Consider the following 25,587-nt stretch of genomic DNA (forward strand, 5'->3'; position numbering starts at 1 on the left):
AAAAATATAAGAAGATACAGTTATTGCAGAAACAAGTGTTTACAGTGCAATATAATCATTACGTGGTTTACTTAATAGTGAGAAACAACTGAATGTGGACATTACAAATGAAAAATACTAGCTGTGAAGAAGGCTTCATCAAAAAGAACAGAAGCCTTTAAAAAAAAGAAGAAATCTGATGAAAATGAAGTGGCCAGTCTTAAAAGAAAAACAATTCAAGAAACCAAAATGCACTCAAAAATTAGAAAAAAAAAAAGATTACTGAAACGGCAAAAGAAAAAGCTGAAGTTATAGATGTTGAAATTTCAAGTTTTACCTAAGAAACTTAAACACTGGATCTTTTACTATGAAGTTTGACATTTGACACAGGTATGATTCTGTCGGATATCAAGCAAACTTTATGACTAAGTTGAGGATTTCTTGGTCGGCAAGACACAGTGTGTTGTCTTGGATGGAGAATTGACAGAAGTAGAAGTAATTTCAGACATTCCACAAGGAAGTGTGTTGAAACACTTACTGTTCACATTGTACATTAATGACATGGCAGACAGCATTAATAGCAATGTCATACTTTTCACATATAATGCAGTGATCTGCAATGAAATACTGTTTGGAAAAGAACTGCAGAAATATTCACGCAAATCTTAATAAGATTTCAAAGTGATGCAAAAATCAGCAACTTGCTTTAAATGCACAGGAATGTAAAATTATACATTCCTCAGAATGAAAAAATGTGGTATCCAATGGTTACAATATCAGTGATGCACTTTTAAAATCGGTCAACTGACTTGGTGATAGCAATTTGTAGGGATATGAAATGCAGTGAGCATACAGGCTGTGTCATAGGTAAGACAGGTTTATTGATACAATACTGGTAAAAAACAGTCAGTCTACAAAGGAGACTGCCTACAAATCACTCTTGTTTCACACCTTAGAAGAATATAATGCATTGGACTCATACTAAATAGGATTAGCAGGGGATATTGAACATGTAAAACGAAGGAGAGCATCACAAATGGATACTAATTTGTTTGACTCATGGGAAAGTGTCATAGAAACTTGAAAAACCTGAATTGACAGGCTCAGTAAAATCAAAGTTAGTCTATTTACAGCATGCACAGAGGCATTTAAGCAGTCATTGTTCCCGCATGCCTATGTGGTTGGAACGAGAAGACACCCTAATATGTGGTACCGTGATGAGTACTCCATGACACACACTTAATAGTGGTTTTTAGAAATATTAATAGTAACCTGAGGCTTTTTGCAAATGATATAGTAATCTACAATGAAGTGCTGTCTGAAAGAAGCTGCATAAATATTCATTCAGATCTTGATAAGATTTCAAAGTGGTGCAGAGATTGGAAACTTCCTTTAAATGTTCAAAAATGTAAAATTGTGCAATTCACAAAATGAAGAAACATGCTATCCTATGAATATTGTATCAATAAGTCACTCTTGAAATTGGCCAACTCATATGAATACCTGGGTGTAATACTTTGTAGGGATATAAAATGGAATGATCACATAGGCTCAGTTGTGGGTAAACCAAATGGTGGACTTCAGTTTAGTGGTAGAATACTGGGGAAGTGCAATCAGTCTACAAAAGAGATTGTTTATAAATCACTTTTGTGACCCATTCTAGAATATTGCTCAAGCATGTGGTACCTGTACCCAATAGATCTAACAGGGTTACTGAACATATACAGGGAAGGGCAGAACGAATGGTCAGAGGTTTGTTTGATTCATGGGAAAGCGTCACAGAAGTACTGAAGAAACTAAACTGCCACATTCTTGAAGATAGATGTAAATTATCCCAAGCAGGTCCACTAACAAAGTTTCAAGAGCTAGCTTTAAATGGTAACTTCAGGAATGTACTACAACCAGCTACATATCACTCACATAGGGATCATGAGGATAAGATTAGAACAATTACAGCATACCCTGAGGCATTCAAAGAATAATTCTTCCCATGCTCCATACATTGAATGCAATGGGAAGAAACCCTAATAACTGGTACAGTGGGACTTACCCTCTGCCATGCTCTTCACAGTGGTATGCAGAGTATAGATGTAGATTTAGAAATGTGTGTTTAGATGTAGAGGTAAAAGTAAGCATGTGGCTCATATGTTTTTTCCTTCCTGTTCTTATTGTTATAGTACCTCAATGTTGTTTCTACATTAATTACATAAAAATGCCAATGATTTAATCTTGTATTCACATTAGCATAGTTTTTTGGATAACTGTTCACATAAATTTGTTCAGTATCCTCATACTGTTAACATATTGCTGAGTCCAAACCCATGTAATGTTTGTTTTGTGGACTTCTTCATAAAAAATGTTTTGTCGTGATATCCAGAAATACATTCTGATATAACCTAGGGAACATAATTTCTCCAGATAAGCTCACAGATATGTGCATATTATTTTTCTATGTTTCAATATCTTACAGGTAGCCCCGGCTTTGGCTTGTGGAAATACAATGGTATACAAACCTTCACAGCTAACACCTCTGACTGCTATTCTGTTAGCAGAAATTTTAACTGAAGTTGGAGTCCCCAAAGGTGTTCTGAATATTGTGCAGGTAGATATGGACTTCATTATACCAATAGGTTATGCAAAAAACTGCATTCTTTGGCTAAGCTTCATATAGATTGTATTTTTATTATTGATAGTTTATTTATTTCACCACAGATCCTTTAGCAGGTCACTCTATCAGTGGTTGCCATTCAGCCACCTCCAATGTTATTCTAAGTGGAACATTATGATGTCAGAAATATAAAAAATGTTATGCAAATTTTAAAAACCAACACTGGGGAATAAGTTTGCTATATCTCTGAAGATTTCATTGAAAGTTGCTCTTGTAAAACTCAGACAGTGAATTCAGTGTGTCATCATTTCTGCCAGAGTTATTTTCTGGGAACTCGATATCATTCACATCAATATTTTTGGTTCCTTCATGTTTAATAATGTTCCAAATTGTTGTAGCTTTATTCTATGAGTACTTTATTTTGTGTTCATAGTTACACAATGCAGAAAATAAGAGAATGGTTGAAGTTATAGTGACTCATATTATTATTGTTTCTTTCTTCATTCTTTTCTTTTTATACATATAAGCCAATGGTAAAGTAACAAGTTGTTTTGTGGCAAAGACAATGTTTTGATACAAAAAAGAGAAGAGATGCGCTCTTAAATTGATTAATTCCAGTATCAGCCACCTCCAATGTCGTTCTAAGTGGAACATTATGATGTCAGAAATATAAAAATTTTTATGCAAATTTTAAAAATCATCACTGGGGAATAAGTTTGCTATATCTCTGAAGATATAAGTGGCAGCGGACAGATGTATGACACGCTCTGTTGTACCAGTATTGTTTAAAAATGTGAATTCTAACCGTATATTAAAAAGTGTTATAAAACTATTAGGAAGGCCAAGTTTATTCATATATTTACATCAGTCACACCCATCTGTTCATCATTTCTCCCACGCTGAGAATCCTGCATCAGGAGGTTCGAAGCAGACAAAAGGAATTCATGCGAGCAGCAGAGGGGCGATCTTGTATTGGCATTGGCATAGCCTGCACTACACCCATAATATGAAGCAGTATGTAACTCAAAATCTGAATATTGATTTTCAATGTATTGACATTGAAGATCTGTTGATATTAGTACCAGTTAGAGTTCACCCAGGATATGTGTACAGATCTATAAATTAACTTCCAATTTCTTTCAATTGTTCTTTCCAATCAATGTTTTTTACTTATTCAAGCAGCAATTATTAATCGGTTTCCATTATTTGCCCACCCACCTATAAGCCAATGTTCAATGGCGATCATTTAATGGACAGCGCCGAGTGGAGTATGAAAAGACCTTTCACATGTTGTGATAAAAAAGTTTTTGAGATAAATGGTTCATGTTACTGTCACAAGAAACCAAGAAACTTTTGCTGTATTTGTTACATGTCCATGAGACTGAGAATAAGAAAAACATTGAAGGAGCAAATTAAAATTAAATTCTGCCTACAAATGAGACGCACAGTGAATGCTGGTTTCAGCGGTAAAGGTAGGAAGCTGCTATGTTGTATGCTTATATGGCCGCACTTGGCACCATGTCTCTGGCAGTAGATAATCTCTCTTCCTTCCAGTTAACACTTAACCAGATTTGTGGGTCATTTTAGACCCGCCGGCAACAATAAAATCGTCTAACAATGGAAACACGCGGAGTTTCAGTTTCACATGCCAGTGTAATCTCAGTACCTTGTGAGGTGCAGCAGGTACTGGTAGCTTGCTACTTGACATTTACTGGAAGTGGAGGTAAGTGCCATCCCTGGGTCCAATTTGACCTGCAATTCCAGATACGGGATTTTTTTAGTCAATGTATACTGACTTATTTTGTGGTGTTTCAGACATACACTCCTGGAAATGGAAAAAAGAACACATTGACACCGGTGTGTCAGACCCACCATACTTGCTCCGGACACTGCGAGAGGGCTGTACAAGCAATGATCACACGCACGGCACAGCGGACACACCAGGAACCGCGGTGTTGGCCGTCGAATGGCGCTAGCTGCGCAGCATTTGTGCATCACCGCCGTCAGTGTCAGCCAGTTTGCCGTGGCATACGGAGCTCCATCGCAATCTTTAACGCTGGTAGCATGCCACGACAGTGTGGACGTGAACCGTATGTGCAGTTGACGGACTTTGAGTGAGGGCGTACAGTGGGCATGCGGGAGGCCGGGTGGACGTACCGCCGAATTGCTCAACACGTGGGGCGTGAGGTCTCCACAGTACATCGATGTTGTCGCCAGTGGTCGGCGGAAGGTGCACGTGCCCGTCGACCTGGGACCGGACCGCAGCGACGCACGGATGCACGCCAAGACCGTAGGATCCTACGTAGTGCCTTAGGGGACCGCACCGCCACTTCCCAGCAAATTAGGGACACTGTTGCTCCTGGGGTATCGGCGAGGACCATTCGCAACCATCTCCATGAAGCTGGGCTACGGTCCCGCACACCGTTAGGCCGTCTTCCGCTCACGCCCCAACATCGTGCAGCCCGCCTCCAGTGGTGTCGCGACAGTCGTGAATGGAGGGACGAATGGAGACGTGTCGTCTTCAGCGATGAGAGTCGCTTCTGCCTTGGTGCCAATGATGGTCGTATGCGTGTTTGGCGCCGTGCAGGTGAGCGCCACAATCAGGACTGCATACGACCGAGGCACACAGGGCCAACACCCGGTATCATGGTGTGGGGAGCGATCTCCTACACTGGCCGTACACCACTGGTGATCGTCGAGTGGACACTGAATAGTGCACGGTACATCCAAACCGTCATCGAACCCATCGTTCTACCATTCCTAGACCGGCAAGGGAACTTGCTGTTCCAACAGGACAATGCACGTCCGCATGTATCCCGTGCCACCCAACGTGCTCTAGAAGGTGTAAGTCAACTACCCTGGCCAGCAAGATCTCCGGATCTGTCCCCTATTGAGCATGTTTGGGACTGGATGAAGCGTCGTCTCACGCGGTCTGCACGTCCAGCACGAACGCTGGTCCAACTGAGGCGCCAGGTGGAAATGGCATGGCAAGCCGTTCCACAGGACTACATCCAGCATCTCTACGATCGTCTCCATGGGAGAATAGCAGCCTGCATTGCTGCGAAAGGTGGATATACACTGTACTAGTGCCGACATTGTGCATGCTCTGTTGCCTGTGTCTATGTGCCTGTGGTTCTGTCAGTGTGATCATGTGATGTATCTGACCCCAGGAATGTGTCAATAAAGTTTCCCCTTCCTGGGACAATGAATTCACGGTGTTCTTATTTCAATTTCCAGGAGTGTATTATTGCCACAATGCAGTGGGGTCTCACTTAAAAAGAAGTCTGTGAAATATTATTAGATGAAAATTATTCAAACACGGAATCTTTTAGTGATTTTCAACCTTGTGTTGAAGAGAACATAAGTGACGATGAAAATACACAACAAGAAATTTCTTCTGATTCCAGTAATTCATCGTCTGATGATTCAGTAGAGAGAGATAGCCATCTGCCAAATAGTGCATTTTTTTGAGGTAAAAAGCAATTCAAGTGGTCTACTCATCCACCATCTAGGTCCAAAGTCAGAAGCCGCAACACCACCACTCACCTGCCTAGTCTCGTCGGTACAGCTCGTGAAAAACAGAACAGGTCACCAATTGAATCATAGCAGTTGCTGATATCAGAAAAAATGATTGCACATATTGCACTCACACTAATCAGAAAATAACAGAATATTCAGGAAAGTATAAAACTAACACTACTTACACTAACCATGCAAGTATTATGGAAATGAAAACATTCTTTGAGTTGTTGCTATTATCATGTGTATTTAAATCTGGCCATGAAGATATAGAAAATTTATGGGCAACTGATGGAACAGACTGAGATATATTCAGAATAACGATATCAGTAAAGCAATTTATGTTCCTTTTATCTGCTTTGAGATTTGATGATGTGAATTCTAGGAAAGAAAGAAGAACTAATGATCATGCTGCTCTCATCTCAGAAATATTTGGAAATGTCACTCAGAACTGTCAAAAAAACTATAGCTGCTCAGAATATTTGACAGTTGATGAAATGCTTTGCCCTTTTAGAGGGAAATGTTTTTTCAGGATTTATATGAAATCAAAGCCTGCTAAATATGGCATCAAGATTATGTACCTTTGTGATGCTAAAGCACACTATTTATATAATGCTTTTATTTACACAGGCAAAGCAATCACTAATGAAACAAGCCAACTTTCAGTTCCAACATAGAATGTACTGCAGGTTGCAGAACCTTTAATTGGAACAAACAGAACTATAATGGCCGATAACGGGTTCTTTTCTGTGGAGCTGGTTGACAAACTGATTGAAAATAGTTTGACTGCATTGGAACGATGCACAAAAATAAAAGGGAAATACCACCAGAATTTTTAGCCAATAAACAATGGGTAGTAGGATCTACATTATTTGCTTTCATGAAAGATAAAACATTGGCATCCTATGTTCCAAAAAAGAATGGAACTGTAGTGGTGATCTCATCAATGCACATTGACAACTCAGTCAATGAAAACAGTGGAAAACCTGAGATAATTGAATTTTGCAATAGAACAAAAGGTGGTGTTGATACATTAGATCATAAATGCACCATTTATTCAGTCTCTAGAAGAACTCAACGATGGCCATGTGTAATTTTCTCAGCAATATTGAATGTTGCTGTGCAAATTGATTTGTATAAGAAAGTGGACTAAATTTGATAAGGCCATTTATAACAGAAAGAAAGATGGAGTATTCTTCATTTTCAGTAGATTTGAAGAGTAGGATAGATAATTTTCCAGCGGCAGCTGATGAACCACAAAATGACCTATGACTAGAAAATTCACCTTGTAATCAAAGTGGCTGATGAAAAAGAGGAAGATGTTATTTATGTGGTCCTAAAACTGACAGCAAAGAATCATAAAAATGCAACAGATGTTTTAAATTCATCTGTAAACAACATGCAGAAAAAAAGTGTTGTGTACCAAGTGCTATTCTTAGTTCAGGTACTGATATAGATAACATTTGGACACTTCTGTGTTTCGTTTTCATTATTTTTATTTCTGATTGATGGCATAAAGAGTCCCTATTTATGTTAAGGGAAAGTTATGAGAAACTCCATAGTATATTTAGGTTTTTAATCTAAGCCTTTTTTGTAATCATGTAGCATTCCAAAGTAATGTACTAAAAGTTCTTGCAAAATATAGACATAGGACTTAAAGTTAAAAAAATAACACAATGTAAAATTTTTGCTCAATAAAATTTGATTTATATTTGAAATAAAACTTATTTTAATACAATCATTATGCATTTACATATGAATTATATCTTTTCTGGGGATTATGTTGAATTTTTGTTCAAGGGTCCATTTGGACTCACGATTCCAGTTAAATTTGTCAAAATATCGATTCTGGTTAAGTATTAATATCCTTTACGAAAAGTATTTCTACAGCAAAGACAAAAGTTTGTACAAAGTCAACATTAAAGTGAAAGATAAGTCATTTAAATTTTATAGGACTGTCGGATAATAATAAGTTTCATTAGCGAATACATAGATAAATCTACTGTAGTTGAAAAGTACCATTACAGGCAAAATTTCATTTTTGAAAAAATTTTTTCATAATTTATTTAAACACTATTTACAATGGAGTCAAAGGGAATGGCCATTGTTGAAAATCCATTACAAAATGCAGTATGCCAAGATGTTGGGAATCTGACCTTGGCAACAGTTGAAGGTAATACGCCAACTCGTGAAGTGGCCAATGGCTAGCAAAACAACAAGATTATCATCTCACTATCAGAAACTGATGACACTGGTAATATAACTAATCATGAGGTCACATTTATGTCCTCGATGTGACAATTTTGTAGTTCTCACTGGGAAACACTTTTTCAAATAGTGAAACTGAAGCGCATGACAGCAAAACTTCCTTTGAATATTTGCCCATGGCATCGTGAACGCAAGAACAGGAAACAGTTTGTAAAAGCAATGTAAATACTAGTGAGACACAGAATTTGACACAACTCATGCAGCTAATAACGCAATAGTTTACACAACGGATCACAAAACATCAGGAAAATATAGGACAACAGCTTACAGAGGAAAATCAGGCATTTAACAATTTTCCCCTTATTGTAGTCCTACTTTTGGCTGTGAGTAAGCCAGATGGCAAGGTGCACTTGGCCCTCGACACACATAACATTAATAAGATTATTGTACCAGTCTGAACGAGTCCAGACAATTAAGAGGAACAGCTTATAAAATTCCATGATTCTAAATTTCTTACTATAATTGACCTCCGGTCTTTGTATTGGCAAATAAAACTACACAAAGAAAGTCAGAAGTATACTGCCTTTGTATGTGGGGGCAGGAGCTTCGAATTTCGAGTATTATCCTATGGAATGGAATGTAAGTGCAGGTGTATTTATCTCTGCACTGGAGAGAGTGCTAGGGCCCAAGCTTCTGAGCAACGTAACAGCATGCGTGGATGACCTTTTAGTCACTACACCCACTTGGCTAGAATATTTAAGATTTATTGAACAAGTATTGAGACACTTTTCTGAATAGGGGCTAACAGCAAATCTCAAGAAATCTAATTTCGAACAAGGAAAGGTAAAATTTTTAGGACACACAATCTCTTCAGAAGGCAAACTGCCAGATCCTAAAAAACTTGATGCCATTAGGGACTGCCCTGTTCCTCAAAACAAGAGATAATTAAAGGCATACTTAGACCCAGTGTCACCCTTCAGGAAATTCATCCCTAACCAACTTATGAATAGTGATGCTTTACTCAATCTTCTCTGGAAAAACAGACCTTGGTTATGGGACAAGCAATGTTGGATGATTTTGAGAACATCAAGCAAGTCTTATTAAATACTAATATTTTATCTCAGCCAGACATGAAGAAGGATTTTCGTTTATGCACTGATGTGTCTTCTCAAGGTCTGGGTGCATGCTTTTTTTAAATGGTAGAAGAAGAGGGAAATCTCATCTCTAAAATAATTAGCTTCGCTAGCCGCACCTTATCCAAAGCTGAACCTTCATGAAGTTGGAGTGTTTGGCTTTAATGTGGTCCTTTAAAAAGTTTGAATATTTCCTTTGAGGTAAACACACGAAAGTGTACTGTGACCACCAGTCCTTATCGCTTTTGTTAACTTGTAAATTACTACATCAATGGATAGCTAGGTATGTATCGTCAAGAATTTGATTTTGAAATAGTGTACATAAAAGGAAACCAAAACATAATAGCCAATGCTCTATCTTGATTACCACAAGGCTTAGAGGAATTCAATGAACCTTTAGAGCAGGAAAGTGAAATAAGAGCTATGTCCACATCTATAAACACAATTTTCCCAACCTTAGATGAAGAGTACTACAGGTGGTAAGAAAGTGTATTGTTTGCCAGAAAGCAAAACAGTCCACCATCTCCAAAGAGATAGAACTACATTCCATTGTGGCTAAAAAAACCTCTAGAAAAGGTAGCGTTAGATGTGGCTGTACACTATCCCAGAGGTAAGGGGGAGTAAAATATATAGTAGGTCTGTATGATATTTTCACCAAGTACATAAAACTGTATGCTGTACAGAACAATACAGCTAGTTTAATTATAAGATGAATCAAAGAGGATTATTTTGCATGGGTAGGGAAACCAGAAGTCATGTTAACAGATAATGCCTCATATTTTGTTGGATGTAAGTGGAAAGAGCTTGTAGATTCCAACCAAATCAAACACATTTTAGTATCCAAATTTCATCCCGGAGCATCCCCCATGGAAAGGGTGTGTAAGGAATTCAACAGATTTGTGAGGACCTATATACCTCGTTAACATTCCAAGTGGATTAAATATGTCACTCCTTCTTACGAGTTGTTAACAATCTTCCCCATACATCAACTGGATTTACACCAAATGAGCAAATTTTCAATTGCAAATAAGTAGACAAGTGGAAAAAACCTTTGCCCAAGATACTGATACCGGAATTATCACTGGATGATAAAATACAACAAGCAATAATCAACCTTGAAACCTGGGCTAAATACAGGAAAGGGATTTATGACATGAAGCTGAAATGTACAACACAGTTTTATATAAGACAAAAGGTGATACTTAGAACACATCCCAAAACCACAAAAATCGAAAAATTGTACCTTAAGTGGCAACTACTATACACCAGACCTTACATGATTATTAAAATCCCCCACCCGAGGGCATACAGATTGGCACACATGAACCTGCGTAAAGACAAGGGCCTTTACCCACACAAAGACTTGAGAACGTTTATATACTGATAAAGGGCTATATATCCTCTAAGTTTTATATATGTATAATAATATTAGATTTAGGATGCTGGAAAATCACATTCCAGAATTTATGTAACAACATTGTTAAGGAAAATTTTTGTTTGTGGTTTTTCTTATATGTCAAATGTGTAAACGATAAGATGAGTAGATGTAACAAGAAAGAATTTTAAATCAAACAATGGAAAATCCTGGAAGGAATGTAACAATACTAGAGAACGAAAGTTGCTGCTCACCATATAGCAGAGATGCTGTGTCGCAGATAGGCATTGTGAGAATCTTTTTGTTGTGCCTATCTGCGACTCAGCATCTCCACTATGAAGAAAGAATTTTACTTTTATGTGTTTAGAGATGAAAATACTCTAAATACAATGCTTTGCCTTCCACATGGCCCAGTCGTTAACAAATAAACAAAGTTGGGAAACACACGGTGGCATGCAATGCAATACACAACTCGCCGCGATATAAGTGGTATCAGAGCGACACAACACATGCACATTGGGGAGCAAGCTAGTCAACAAACTGCAAGTGCATGTATGCCAAACAGACACAGCTGGGCGTGTTGGAGCTCCCAAAACAAATAAATCTTAACAGCTACAGTCCGCACTAGCATTTGTGAAGCCTACTGCGTAAACAGGGACCTAGAAAATTAAGGGAGAGTCTATACTACAACTAAGACTATCTACACAATACACGCATACAAAGATAGGCTAAGGGGTTGTATACACGGAAAGGAGCCCTAAACTATGAGATATTTTCTTAAGTTATGCTACTATATACATTATGTCTATATGTCTACAATATTTACAAGTTTAAGTATTGAAAGTACACACACTGATTATATTTGATGGACGAGTAAAGTCTTGTTGCAGGTAAACAAGTGAGTACAGTATAAGTGGCAAAGTGAATAAGAGGTTGCACCACACCTACAATACAATTTATCTTTCAGATTTATAAGGTAAGCAGAAATGTACACATGACATTAAATAGTTCTGTGATAGCACGACTGCACACTGAAGTGAATGAATACATGGTTGAATATATGAAAAAGGTATAAGTAGCCATTGAGCCTCTATACACTTATTTATGAAGATTTAGTTTTAAGTTGTATTACGTTTTTCTTCCAGGGAATGATGCATTGACACATCCTAAATTGAAGAAAGATAAATGCTTGTAGAGTGTTACGTACCATATAAAAATAAGAAAGGACCACACCGCGAGATAAATATAGTTATAAGTTTACGATATGTATGAATGTGAGAGTATGAAAGTACATGAAGAAGAAAACAGTTGCAATAGGTCACATATCATGATCCTGAACTAAGGTTGAGCACTACCAAATAATCAAGGGGTCAAAACCTGATTACTGTGAGCATCGACTACCCATCACAGCATCAAACACCTGATTTACACTGAAATTTTTATGCACATTTGGTACTTATGTAAATACTGTTTTATGCTCATTGTATGTAACATGTCGTATTAATAATACAGCTCTGTACACCTCAGCATATGAAATGGTGATCCTTTATACAATGAACATAACAAACAAATATTGAACTCCACTTTTAAACACTGAATAAGCATTTGATACAATTGGTATCGTCAGATTTGAGTTATGTTTATAAACAACAAACTATTTTGTTCTTGGGATCACAGTTAAGTCTAGTGATGAAATGCAACTTAGCACATAAATGCCTTTCCCTGGGATTTCCTCAACCCTGTAGTGTATAGATCGTTTCTGGAGAATGCTAGAGAGGCAAGGCCATGCATAGTTATCTGAACAGTGCGTAGTGACTATTGTTCAATTCTTTAATTCTTTGGAATCGATAAATACTCTCTGACAAGAAGTCACTGTAAATTGAAATGAAATGTATGCCAATTTCTGACATAAAGAAAAAAAGAATCTATTACTCTATGAATGTTATATGAAGAATGTATAGCCAAACGAGAGTAAAATGTGTACTCATATAATTGCAATCGAACAATGTAATGAAATTGTAAATTAACAAAATGTACTAAAACAAAATGACAAGCAGACTATAATGTATATAATCGGCGATAATGGCATGTCAGCAAATGAATAGGATAAGTGTATTTTGTAATTGTATTGGTATTTTTTTATATTATGTGTTTAGTATGTGGAAAGGACACTTCAGAAACTGTATGTAATGCAACTGTATGAAAGACACTCAAAAACAAAGTGCAAAAACATACGAGACCTGGGTGCAAAATGTTAAGTGTGCATGTGATGTACATGGGTGTCTGCGTGATAAACTAAAGATGGCAATACTTTGTGTAACATGTATTTTCTGTGCTCGACAATGTGGTAAAAGCGGCAAGAAACGTACCTTGTTGATGGATGTCGGATGTACGGCTGGTGTCCCTACTGAATAAGGGAGAGCAATGAAGTGAAATAAATTCCTTGGACTGCTGATATGGAAACCAGTTGTCACCACATCTAAGATTTCACAAAGGATCATGCTGCTGAACATGAGCTTCACGAATTCGTGCAGTGAAAGCTAGTATAAATGCATGATATGCACACTCTGGCCTTGTATTGAACATGTGAGCATGAACTGGGATGATAATGGATGATGAGCTGCGCGTGCATGCTCCGTGACTAAACACTGTGCAGGTCCTGACGACAACAATGGGACTATGCAGCTACAGCAAGCACTTTGTTAGGAGGGAAAACATATGTGTTAAAAGAAGCTGACATGCCCATATAAATGGATAACCATATGGGATAACTCCAATGGGTGAAATAAAGGCTGTGCCCGTACCGGCCAGGGTTATCAACCCTCAAAAAGAGAAATAAGCTCAGACACTGTGCACCTCCATATGATGTCGGTGCACATTGAGGGGTAGTTGTGATGAATCATATTATTATTATTATTATTATTATTTCTTCTTTGTTCTTTTCTTTTTATATATATATATATATATATATATATATATATATATATATATATATATATATATATATATATAAAATGTTGCGAAAGCTAGAATTTTGTGTGTATGTTTGTGTTTGTTTGTGTGTCTATCGACTTGTTTGGTAAGTTTCATCATCTTTCTTTTTTTTATATATATATATATATATATATATATATATATATATATATATATATATATATATATATATATATATATATATATATCAATATAATGGAAGGAAACATTCCACGTGGGAAAAATTATATATAAAAACAAAGATGAGATGACTTACCGAACAAAAGCGCTGGCAGGTCGATAGATACACAAACAAACACAAACATACACACAAAATTCAAGCTTTCGCAACAAACTGTTGCCTCATCAGGAAAGAGGGAAGGAGAGGGGAAGACGAAAGGAAGTGGGTTTTAAGGGAGAGGGTAAGGAGTCATTCCAATCCCGGGAGCGGAAAGACTTACCTTAGGGGGAAAAAAGGACAGGTATACACTAGCACACACGCACATATCCATCCACACATACAGACACAAGCAGACATATGTCTGCTTGTGTCTGTATGTGTGGATGGATATGTGCGTGTGTGCTAGTGTATACCTGTCCTTTTTTCCCCCTAAGGTAAGTCTTTCCGCTCCCGGGATTGGAATGACTCCTTACCCTCTCCCTTAAAACCCACTTCCTTTCGTCTTCCCCTCTCCTTCCCTCTTTCCTGATGAGGCAACAGTTTGTTGCGAAAGCTTGAATTTTGTGTGTATGTTTGTGTTTGTTTGTGTATCTATCGACCTGCCAGCGCTTTTGTTCGGTAAGTCATCTCATCTTTGTTTTTATATATATATATATATATATATATATATATATAAGCCAGTGGTAAAGTTATAAATTGTTCTGTGCCAAAGATAATGTTTTGATACAAAAAAGAGAAGAGATCTGCTCTTCAATTGATTATTTTCAGTATCATCACCTGTTTTTCACTATCAGTGTTTAGCAGGTGGACGTATGACTAGCTCCATTGTATAATGGGTCACCCTCCTCTAACATTACAAAACCGATACCATGTGTACTCTCAAATATGGTATAGGTGAACATTCTCAGCTCTTTAACTAAATGAACTTCATGTGGTTTTGTATATGATATTTTATGTTTTGGGCAAAAATGTGTGGAAAGAAATTATTTTGTTACAATCGATATGTACTAATGGTTAAAATTACTCTTCTTTTAGAAATATTTGAAATTACAAAATTTGTGGCATACTTAAAATTCGTATTATTAATTGCACAATCTAACACTAATTATTAAATTTGTTTCTGGATTTATTTAAGAACTAATGAAATAATTTGGTAAAGATTCTTGTCCTGTCAAGAAAGTTTGTAAACTCTTTTGCTTTGTAAATTCTTTGTAATATAGTTAGTACTGCAGAAAGTTGTGAGTAGTGGGCATGCCTCTGATGGAAACGCGTGTATTTTGCCAAACTTGTCAACAACAATGTAATTTTTTGTGTGATAGAAGTGAAAATTGTAAAGAGGAATGGGATAAAAAAAAAAAGATATCCATAGCAACAGGCATACCATCATCAGTTATTTCGTCTTCAGGAACCCAGAATGTTAAATCAAAACTTCAACTGCAAGAATGTACACCTAGACAAGACTTGGAGACAACAACAACAACGAGATAATGAAGATAAGTAAAAAGCTTTTCTTTTGTATATCTTACGCCTCTCAAAGCTCTCCGAATTTGTGCAAAGACAGAGAATTTTAGTAGTGATGTATGGGAGGGTAAGATTACAAGTGTGGACGTCAGCCATGATCTGTTGACTGATAATGAAGTGTTCTCTGTTGCAGAAGAAGAAAGAACAGTAATTTATGTCAATAACAGTTACAAAACTCCAGTCAGTCGAAGAAAGAAGACCCGAGACTGCCCAACAAAGTCGAATCAGCAGTGATGAGATAACATCAACAGTGATGGACCGGATCAATTGAAAGAGGTCTTTACAACTACAACGAAAGACATCAAAAAAGATAAGTACAAACCATTTGTGAAATTAATTTTTCTTGGTGGACTCATATGATTGCTAGCAAAACGAATAGAGACAAGGGTAGTGGTGAAAGCTGTGGGATGTAGCCTAGACATGTTTGAACCAAGTGAAAGCGTAGTCAGCAAAGAAACAGTGAAAACCAATATTTTGTAGTTTATTTTAGTAACATTAGAAGAAATGAAGATGGACAACAACAGCAAATTTAGTGCAGTTAATGATCAGTTAACCGAAAAAAATTACTTCTGTACAAGGACAATTAAATGAACTGAAAACAATGACAAAATGGACAGGATACAATACAAACTAGACCAACTTAGTAATCAGGTTTTGGAACTAAAAAATGGGTTGTCAGAGGGACTAAAAAGTGTGAATGAAAAAGTCGATGTATTAGAAAATTTATTGTTTTGAAAAATGAATTTGTGGCCCAACCTTCGCAACAAGCAAAGAATGTTGATGATGTCAGGGTTGAACAGAAAGAATGGAACAGAACTTTAGTAGTTTAGATCAAAAAATATCAAATGTAGTAGAAAGCAGTATGCTAACTAGTGTAAATATTTTAAATTCAGTAGTTCCGGAAAATTTTATTCACAAAAATCTCTATTCAAATAATGGTATTGCATGGTCAAACACTCCAATCAAAAGTTTTCCATCAGACCATTTACATCCGTTGGAGTTCCTACACCACTGTAGAGATACTTTTGTGTTACGCATGAGTGACAGCAAAAAGATTAAATTTATTAAAAGTTGCCTTGAAGATGAAGCAGTCGGTGAGAAACATGCCCAAGTTTCGAAAAAAGTTTTTTAAATAAATTTTGGTCAGAAGCTGAATAACGGAGGATTAAAAGTGAATTTCTGAATTGTCCAAATTATAGGAATAGGGACGGTACGATACACTGAAAGAATTTTGTAAGAATCAACTTAAGAAATTAGCACACCTTGACAGGCCGTTTGACAAAGTAACATTAACCAATGCACTAAAAAGGAGATTACCAGGAAGTTTGCAGTGGGATTTAGTACATGGATCTGACGATTGTCTAGAACAATTTTTGCAATATGTAGACAGCCTGGATAGGGCAGTAAAAAGAAATGTGTACCATAATAACTGAAATGATAGAGATCACAATGCTAACAACTATGGAAATAGAGATAATGGTAACTTCACTGGTGGTCAAAATGGTAAAGAGACAGAAATTTTGAACCTCAGCAGAACAGGAATAATGGGGATAACCACAGGCAATATAATAGGAGAAACAATCATAGAGGCAACTGTTCGGAAAACGGTGGTCCACATATTTGGCGGGAGGAAACATAACATATAAAGGACCTCCAATTTACATTACAATTAGACAATAATAACAGTATTAATAATGTGACACAGGTATTTGAAGTTGAACAGAAGGAACATCAGATTTCTCATTTATGTTTTGATCAAAAGTTTTGGAATACTATGTTTAATTATAATGATGTAGGTACTAATCACAAACCAGAATGTGAGAGTAATGAGAATTTTTATGTAGTATGCACTAATGATTTCTTTTCTTGGTCAGAAAGCAATGTTATTGATGTATGTGAAACAGGTAATAAATGTATTGGATCTGAATTATGTGGCATTTTTGATGTAGATGTGAATGAGAGCTGTGAAATGAGTGATGTTGGTAAGTCATATTGCAAATGAATGTAGGTGAGGAGTGTAACTGATGGTGATGAGACTTGTGTTGTTAATGATGTTATTGATAAAGTAATTTTGGAAGAATATGATGATGATGATGATGATGATGATGATGATGATGAGTGTCAGGTATTTGTGAAGTTTAATAAAATGAAGTTTCAGAGTTATTTGAGAATACATGTAAAGTAAGGGATGTATGTGATGATGTAAGTGAGAGTCACAGAATACCAATCTAGTCAAACAGTTTTTCATTCATGTCATGTAGTGTAATGATCCAAATGGTAATGATGAGATATCTGTAATCTTAGAGAATAAAGGTGAAAACGTTTTGAAATTTGCTTGGAATCAAATTGATGATAACGTAAATAAATGTGCATTTTGGAATAAGTTAGCTGTAGTTAGTCAAAATTTATATCCGTATTGGTGGAGGGAAGTGAAAGAAGATTTAAATAGGGAATGTAATTTTGACAGTAATATATTTTGTGTTCCTTCTGTAATAAGTAATGTTGGTTGTGCTATGGAACGCAATCAGTATGTTCAATCTTTGGCTACAACATGTGTAACCAAAGTAATGCTATGATACCAGTAAAGTTGATAAAACTCTCCAGAAACAGTGTAGGTGTAGCATTTGAAGAAATTGAAAGTGATCTCTTATATGAAGTGTCTAATAGCAGAGATGATGATTCAGATTTTGTATGTCCTTACATTAAGATTAAGATTGATACAGGTAGCCAGTTTGTGACATATCTGAACAATTTAGAGACGATATCCAGGAGCGGTATAGTTAGAATTTTGTGGAAATGTTTATTGCAATTGTAAAGATAACAGGAGCTACTGGCAAGCAAAGCAAGTATTTAGAATGCCAAGTACTGTTAACATTTTGTGTAGAGGACAATACATATGAACTTGGATGCATAATGATCCCTAGTCTAGAAAAAAATATTCACTATGTCTGCAGATTTGTAAAACTATGTAATTGTGTTTTGTTTGCAATGAATGTAGTATGTAAGATCATGTAGTTTCTAGAGTCCTATCTTATCTGCTGACTGAGTTTAAATCTATACTTATATGCATATGCATAAGACTAGATAACTGTGTTTTGTTTGTGTGGAATTTCGTATGTAAGATGATGTGAACTTTGAAGTTCTGTCTGTCTGTCTGTTGACTGAGTTAAAGCCTATGGTACAATATATAATTAGGTTCTGTATTAGGTTTGTGTTTTAGAATTTGATACATATACCATGAGACAAAATGAGTAGATTTTTTTACAATTTTGAAATGGGGCAATATTCATAACTTGTACTGTAAAGATTAGTAATAGTATCTGAGTGATGCTGTATTAGTCCATTTTTAATTGCATTTAACTGTGATTATTAATGTTTCATATGTGAACACTTTTTAATCTCAAGTAACATAAATCTCATATAACTGATTTTAGAATGGCTAAGAAGAACATATCACGTGTGATGTGAAGGAGGTATTGATCAGCATATTTAGTACACAAAACAATGTTTCAGGATTTGATAAAAATGCTAGACAGGAAGTTACCTATCCATTGGAGCATGTGACGAGAGCTCCAAGGAGGAAGCTGAAAGATGTTGGCAGGTACACTCCCCACACTGCTGTATGGCTGTACCCTGCTGGACCAGGCAACTTGCAAGAGGTTGTGGGTGCTGGGTAATGTACTCGAGCATCTGTGAACTAGAGTTGTGTTGTGACTAATTTTTGTGAATTGTTAGCGAAACTCCTAAAGACAGTGTTATTCAGAGTATCTTTGTGTATGTAGATTAGTCGTATGGACAATTATCAAATAGTGTGGATGACAACTACTAGTATGGACAGTATAACAGAATGTATGCATGTCCGCTTTCATTCTCTGATTTTGGTTCTGAAGCTACTGGATTGTGTCATCATTCAAGGCTAACTTATGACTGTTTACCTGAATTTTTCCTGAGTATTGCAATATTGTATCAGATTGAAATTTGAATTGTGGACAGACTCGTGCTTAGCTCTGTTTTGGGTATCCCTGGTCATCATGACTGTGTGTGTGTGTGTGTGTGTGTGTGTGTGTGTGTGTGTGTGTATCAAAGCTAGATGTTTTTTACAATTATTCTTTGCATATGACTGAACTTGCTGAAATGATAATGAGCTTTATTCATCTTGTTGTGTCGAAACTTTTTGCTGGTTTGTACCCAGTGTGGTTTGGTTTCATGGGTCGATCCCCACATCATAAACTTAGGCCCTAATATTTTTCAATTATTTTGTTCTTTCATGAGTCAACATATCTTTAAATACTATGGTTTATATGGCTGATTGATTCCTACTCATGATGGAGTATTCTTTTGCTGGTCTGTACCCGTCGTCGTGAGTTTTTCAAGTCGGCTCACTCACCGTACACTTAGGCTCAGATATTTTTTCTCTTCTCTTTTGAAGATTTGATTGTATAATTTATAATTCTAGTAATTTGCATTGTCTCTGTAATTATTTCTATATTTAGTGGTGTAATATTGTAGTTTTGACCTTGTATTATTTGTTCTGTGACAGTATTTCCACAGATCTAAAAATCTGAATGCCATATCCTGATATAAGGATAGATTATGATTTGTGTAGTACATATTTTTCTCATGTTCTCTGTAATACGTTATGCATCAGATACTTCTATACATCTATCTGCTATCCTGGGCATCATTTTATAGACCGTTTGGCAAATCTTATAGTTTGCCACATAATATTATAAACATTCTGTTTCCAAATTTTGTGAGGGGATATTAGAATGGGGCACCCTCCTTTAACATCAACTTATTTTTTTTTGTATAATGAACTAACAGATACCATGTATACTCTCGAATCTGGTATAGGTGAACATTCTCATTTGTTTAACTAAAAGAACTTCATGTGATTTTGTATATGATGTGTTATGTATAAAAAGAAATTAATTTGTTACAATCGATATCTACTAATGGTTAAAATTACTCTTCTTTTAGAAATATTTGAAATTATGAAATTCATGGCGTACTTAAAATTCATATTGTTAATTGTACAATCTAATGCTAATTTTTGACAGCCCGGCTAGCTGTGTAGTCTAATGCACTGCTTCCCGAGTGGGAAGGCGTACCGGTCCCTGGCACAAATCCGCCTGTCGAGGTCCGGTGTGCCGGCCAGCCTGTGAATGTTTTTTTAAGGCAGTTTTCCACCTGCCTCAGTGAATGCGGGTTGGTTCCTCTCATTCTGCCTCAGTTACGCTATGTCAGCAATTGCTGTACAAACACTGTGTCTATGCACGCATACACCATAATTACTCTACCATGCGAACATTACAGTTATACTCGTCTAAAATGAGACGTTACCGGGCAGTGGGGAGAGGTGGGGGGGGGGGGGGGGGGGGGGGGAGTGTCCACACTGGGGACCGAACCGCACAATAACCCTGGGTTCAGTGTGTAGTGGCGGTGGGGTGTGGGTGGACTGCTGTGGCCTGTTGTGGGGTTGTGAACCACTGAGAGCTATGGCAGGACGGAGCCTCTCTGTCATTTCTAGGTCTCCAGTTTATCACACACACACACACACACACACACACACACAATGCTAATTATGAAATTTGTCGATATATTTAAAAAATAATGGTATAATTTGGTAAAGATTCTTCTCTTGTCAAGGAAGTTTGTAAACTATTTTGCTGTGTAAACTCTTTGTAATATCACGTTACCCTCCATTCAGAGGCTTTTGCACGCAGCGACCATTATTTTTATTTGTAAATAATAGATTTCAGCTATCAGTTGTCCTTTGGAATTTTTATTGGCAGATCTAGATTTCAGCTAGAAACTAGCCATTCTCAATGTTATATATGCTTTGTAATATAGTTAGTACTGCAGAAAGTTGTGGGTAGTAGGCATGCCTCTGATGGAAACACATGTATTTTTCTAAACTTGTCAACAACAATGTAATTTTTGGTGTATAGAAGTGAAAACTGTAAAGTCGGTGTGATTTAGAAGAATAGAATGAAATAAAAAGATATTCATAGCAAAAGGAAAATCTTCATCAGTTATTTCATCTTCAGGAACCCAAAATGTTAAATCAAAATTTCAGCTGCAAGAATGTACACATAGACAAGACTTCGAGCCAACAACAACAACAAAAACGGGATGATGAAGATAAGTAAAAAGTTTTTCTTTTGTATATCTTACACCTCTCCAAGCTTTCAAAATTTGTGCAAAGACAGAGAATTTTAATAGTGAAATGTGGGAGGGTGTACCGGTATTGTTTTAAAATGTGTATTCTGACCGTATATTAAAAAGTGTTGTAAAAGTTATTATGAAGGCCAAGTTTATTCACATATTTACATCAGTAACACCCATCTGTTCATCATTTCGCCTGCTCTGAGAATCCTGCATCAGGAGGTTCAAAGCAGACAAAAGGACTCTACGTGAGCAGTGGAAAGGCGATCCTGTATTGGCACTGTCATAGCCTGCACTATGCACAGTGGAGCTAATGTGAAGCAGTACATAACTCAAAATCTGAATACTGATTTTCAATGTATTGACATTGAAGGTCTGTTGATATTAGTGCCAGTTAGAGTTCACCAGTGCCAGTTAGAGTTCACCCAGGATATGTGTACAGATTTATAAATTACCTTCTAATTTCTTTCAATTATTCTTTCCAATCTTTTTGATTTATTTATTTATTCGAGCAGCAATTATTAATCAGTTTCCAATCTTTGCTCGCCCACCTATAAGCCGCTATTCAAAGTGCGGTAGAGTCCCGTTAATCCGAACTAATTAGGACCGGACCTTGTTTGGATTACCGATTTGTTCAAATTAGCCAGAATTATGGTGACGAGTTTCTAGAATGAAGTATACCAAGCAGATAAGTAGGTACACCATGGTATCAAATTGGAACAAGTGTGGGAATAATGGCTCACTCCCTGCCCTTGTTGTTGTGCATTGTTGAGACCTTTGTAGTGACTGAGGTCAGAGCAGTGCCACTTTGTTCGCAAAGCGCTTGGTTATGTTAGTTATTGATCACTGGCACATGTAACAGTTGTATTGTATTCATTCAGGTGTAGTGGTGTACATATTTTCATCACAAGTAAACGGAAACTTACAACTTTAACTCTCAAAGAAAAACCGAATGATTTGAAGGCAGATAGACAATGGTGAGAATGTATCTAAACTGAAAATGGAGCTGGGTGTTGGTAAAGCAACCATTTGTGATAGGAAGAGGAATTGGGTGAAATTTGAACAGTCCTGTGCAATGTCTTCAGGAAAAACACTCGAAATTCAGCAGAATTTGAAACAGTCCCAGTATGATAAAGTGGATGAAGCTCTCTTCCTTTGGTTTATGCAGGAAAGAGAAAGGAGAACTCCTTTGAGTGGAGCACTGGTTCAAGAGAAGGCTGTTTACCTGAACGAGTTAATGAATGGTGATGAGTCTTTTAGTGCAAGTATGAGTTGACTGGACAGATTCAAAAAAGTCATGGAATCAGTCAGTTAAGAATTGCTGGAGAGAAGCTTTCTTCTGACTGTGATGCAGCAAAGGAATACTTGAGTGAGTTTGAAAAAATGGTAAGAGAGGGAAAGTATTCTCTCCAGTAAATTTATAACACTGACGAGACTGGTCTTACCAAAAAAAAAGCCTGGCATCAAAAGCTGCTGGTTTTAAAATGTGCAAAGATCGTGTGACTTTATTAGCGTGTAGCAATGCTGCTGGTAATCACAAGCTGCCTTTAATGCTGATCGGCAAATCTGTTAGGCCCAGAGCTTTTAGAAACTGCAACATGAAGTCCCTGCCCATATATTATCGCAACCAGAGAAAAGCATGGATGGATGGTAAGCTGTTCAAAGAATGGTTTCATGGCCAGTCTGTTTCCTCTGTTTGACAGTTTTCTAAGGAAAATCATTTGTCCCCCATGCAATCCTTTTGATTGATAATGTGCCATCTCGCCCCAGCACTGAGGAATTATGTGATGGAGAAATTGTGGCGAAGTTTTTGCTGCCGAATGTTACACCACTTCTACAGCTGATGGACCAGGGCTTACTGCAAACATTAAAACTGATTTACAGGAACCAATTTTTAAGAATGCTGATCCAAGATGATAGCATTCCTTTAGTGGACAAAATAATCAAGAGCAATGTGAAGGATGTTGTTTATTGGGCCGCTGAGGCATGGCAGAATATTTCAGAAAATACTCTGGAAAATCGTGGAGAAAACTGTGGACATCTCTTGAATTTCAGGACAACCTAGTTCAAAATGAATTTCAGGACAACCTAGTTCAAAATAAATTTGTCAAATAAGAAACTTTTTTTTTTTTTACCAGAAAAAAAATTATGGAAATCTAAACTTACCACAAAACGCTGTAGCACAGCTGCTTGCAGTAACAAAAAAAGTATGAGACTTTGTGTTTTCTGAATTTGCTGTAAAGAGTTGACATTTAGGGGAAAGAATAATGAGAATGGAATTCATTTTGCTGCAGAGCCACCTAAAACTCAAGGTGAGTGGAGATGACTTCGACAGATGGGAAGGGAAAGTAAATGAAACCACCAGTATACTATTTAAGTCCTGAGAAATTACTGTAATGATTTACAGCAAAAGTGAAGGCACTGACAGTTCTGAGAATTGTTGAGTTTGACAATATACTCAGGGAAGGTGTGACACAGGCAAAGAGAAGCAAGAGCTGGAAGAAATAACTGGAATAGAAGGAGAAAAGATATGAAGAAGAAAGAGGAAGAAACAAAGTGATAATTAAAAATTCATAAATTATGACCGGGAGCGGTGTCAGAACAAAGTATGTAGATAAAGATACTTATCATCTGCAGAGTTCTAAAGTATTGGTATGAATTGTTTGCCTTAGCAGAGGAGCAGTTTATTTAGCTACTGAGTTGCAGGGCATTTTCTGGAATATGGTACTGTGCATTCTGTTTATCTATGTCTACTCTTTCTTTCAGATGGTTTTGTGATTGTTATGTCATTGTAGAAAACTCAATGTATCTGTCTCTTTAGTAGTTAGATGTATCGTAGAGCTCACACAAGGTAATTTGGCACCTGCACAGAAATGCATTCTCAATGCTGGCGAATCTACCCATCTGTTCCAAAGGCTGCCTCAGTTTGCTGTCACCTGACTTTGCTCATTATGAACAAAACATTATCTGCCCACTCTGGCACAGTTGGTGGCTGACTCATGACACTCCAGGAATGCAGACATGTGCACATCGCCTGCTCTGAGTCCTTCTCAAATGATTTTAAGGAAACTATTTGGTAAAAAAGGTTGATTCTCTTGTATGTCATAGTGCCATTCATGAATTTCATGATGAACTGCCTCTCATTTTGTTAACGGTCATAATTATTGTGATATTTTGACATTAAGTAAGCCACTTTACAGATTTTGAAAAGTTTGCGATGAAAAATAGAGGCTGCTTTGAGTTTGTGTTTGGTGCATGTGAAATCAAATATTGCTGCATACAAAATGTAGGCAGGTTAATGATTTTTTTTCTTTAAACTGGAGATGAGATTTATATTTACCTCCAATCTCAAGAAATTGGATCATATATAGGGCACTCACTTCTGCTTGTGTGCACAAATAAAATAAGTGAAATATTCATAACAGCCTACAGATTCATGAACAGTTTGAGATACTGAGAATAAGTTCTTGGCACATGATAGCATCCAAGTGGAGCAGATTTTTTTCAACAATGTAATTATTTTAAGAGCCACCAACAGCTGCTGAAAATGTAATTAGTATGGGCTTGCAACAACATAAGTGAAGAAATTACACGTTTATTTTTATAACATGCATGAGCTTTACAGATACTATTGACATTAATTGTCCTCAGTTGTTTGTTTGACAATAGACTGTTTCAGGATTCTGTCAATTACAACTGCATTAGTGATGTGAAACTGTGTAAACCAAACTGTGTTTTGGCAAAATAATCTAATTTTAATATGGAAGGAAGGGAAAGAAGAAAGGGTTACAAGTCGGTGAAAATAAATTGCTCCTTCTTTTGCAATTTTAGCATAATCGTGTGACCTGTTGTGTTTATTATTAAAAACAGTTGATTTGAATTATTGGTTGTACTGGCATAACCTGCTGATATGACTGTTTGT

The 25,587-nt window shown here is 36.7% G+C and overlaps 1 protein-coding gene across 4 annotated transcripts in view; it reads left to right on the forward strand.

Moving 5' to 3' along the window:
- The window catches only part of LOC124710318 (4-trimethylaminobutyraldehyde dehydrogenase A-like), a 203,434-nt gene that overhangs the window by 90,558 nt on the left and 87,289 nt on the right, over nucleotides 1-25,587 (forward strand). For all 4 annotated transcript variants that reach the window (XM_047240915.1, XM_047240914.1, XM_047240918.1 and 1 more), the window contains exon 4: nucleotides 2,450-2,581. In XM_047240915.1, the coding sequence (XP_047096871.1) occupies nucleotides 2,450-2,581 (132 nt within the window). The remainder of the gene's footprint in view (nucleotides 1-2,449; nucleotides 2,582-25,587) is intronic.

The sequence above is a fragment of the Schistocerca piceifrons genome, chromosome 1 (genome assembly GCF_021461385.2).
Source record: "Schistocerca piceifrons isolate TAMUIC-IGC-003096 chromosome 1, iqSchPice1.1, whole genome shotgun sequence".
In the NCBI taxonomy this organism is placed as follows: domain Eukaryota; kingdom Metazoa; phylum Arthropoda; class Insecta; order Orthoptera; family Acrididae; genus Schistocerca; species Schistocerca piceifrons.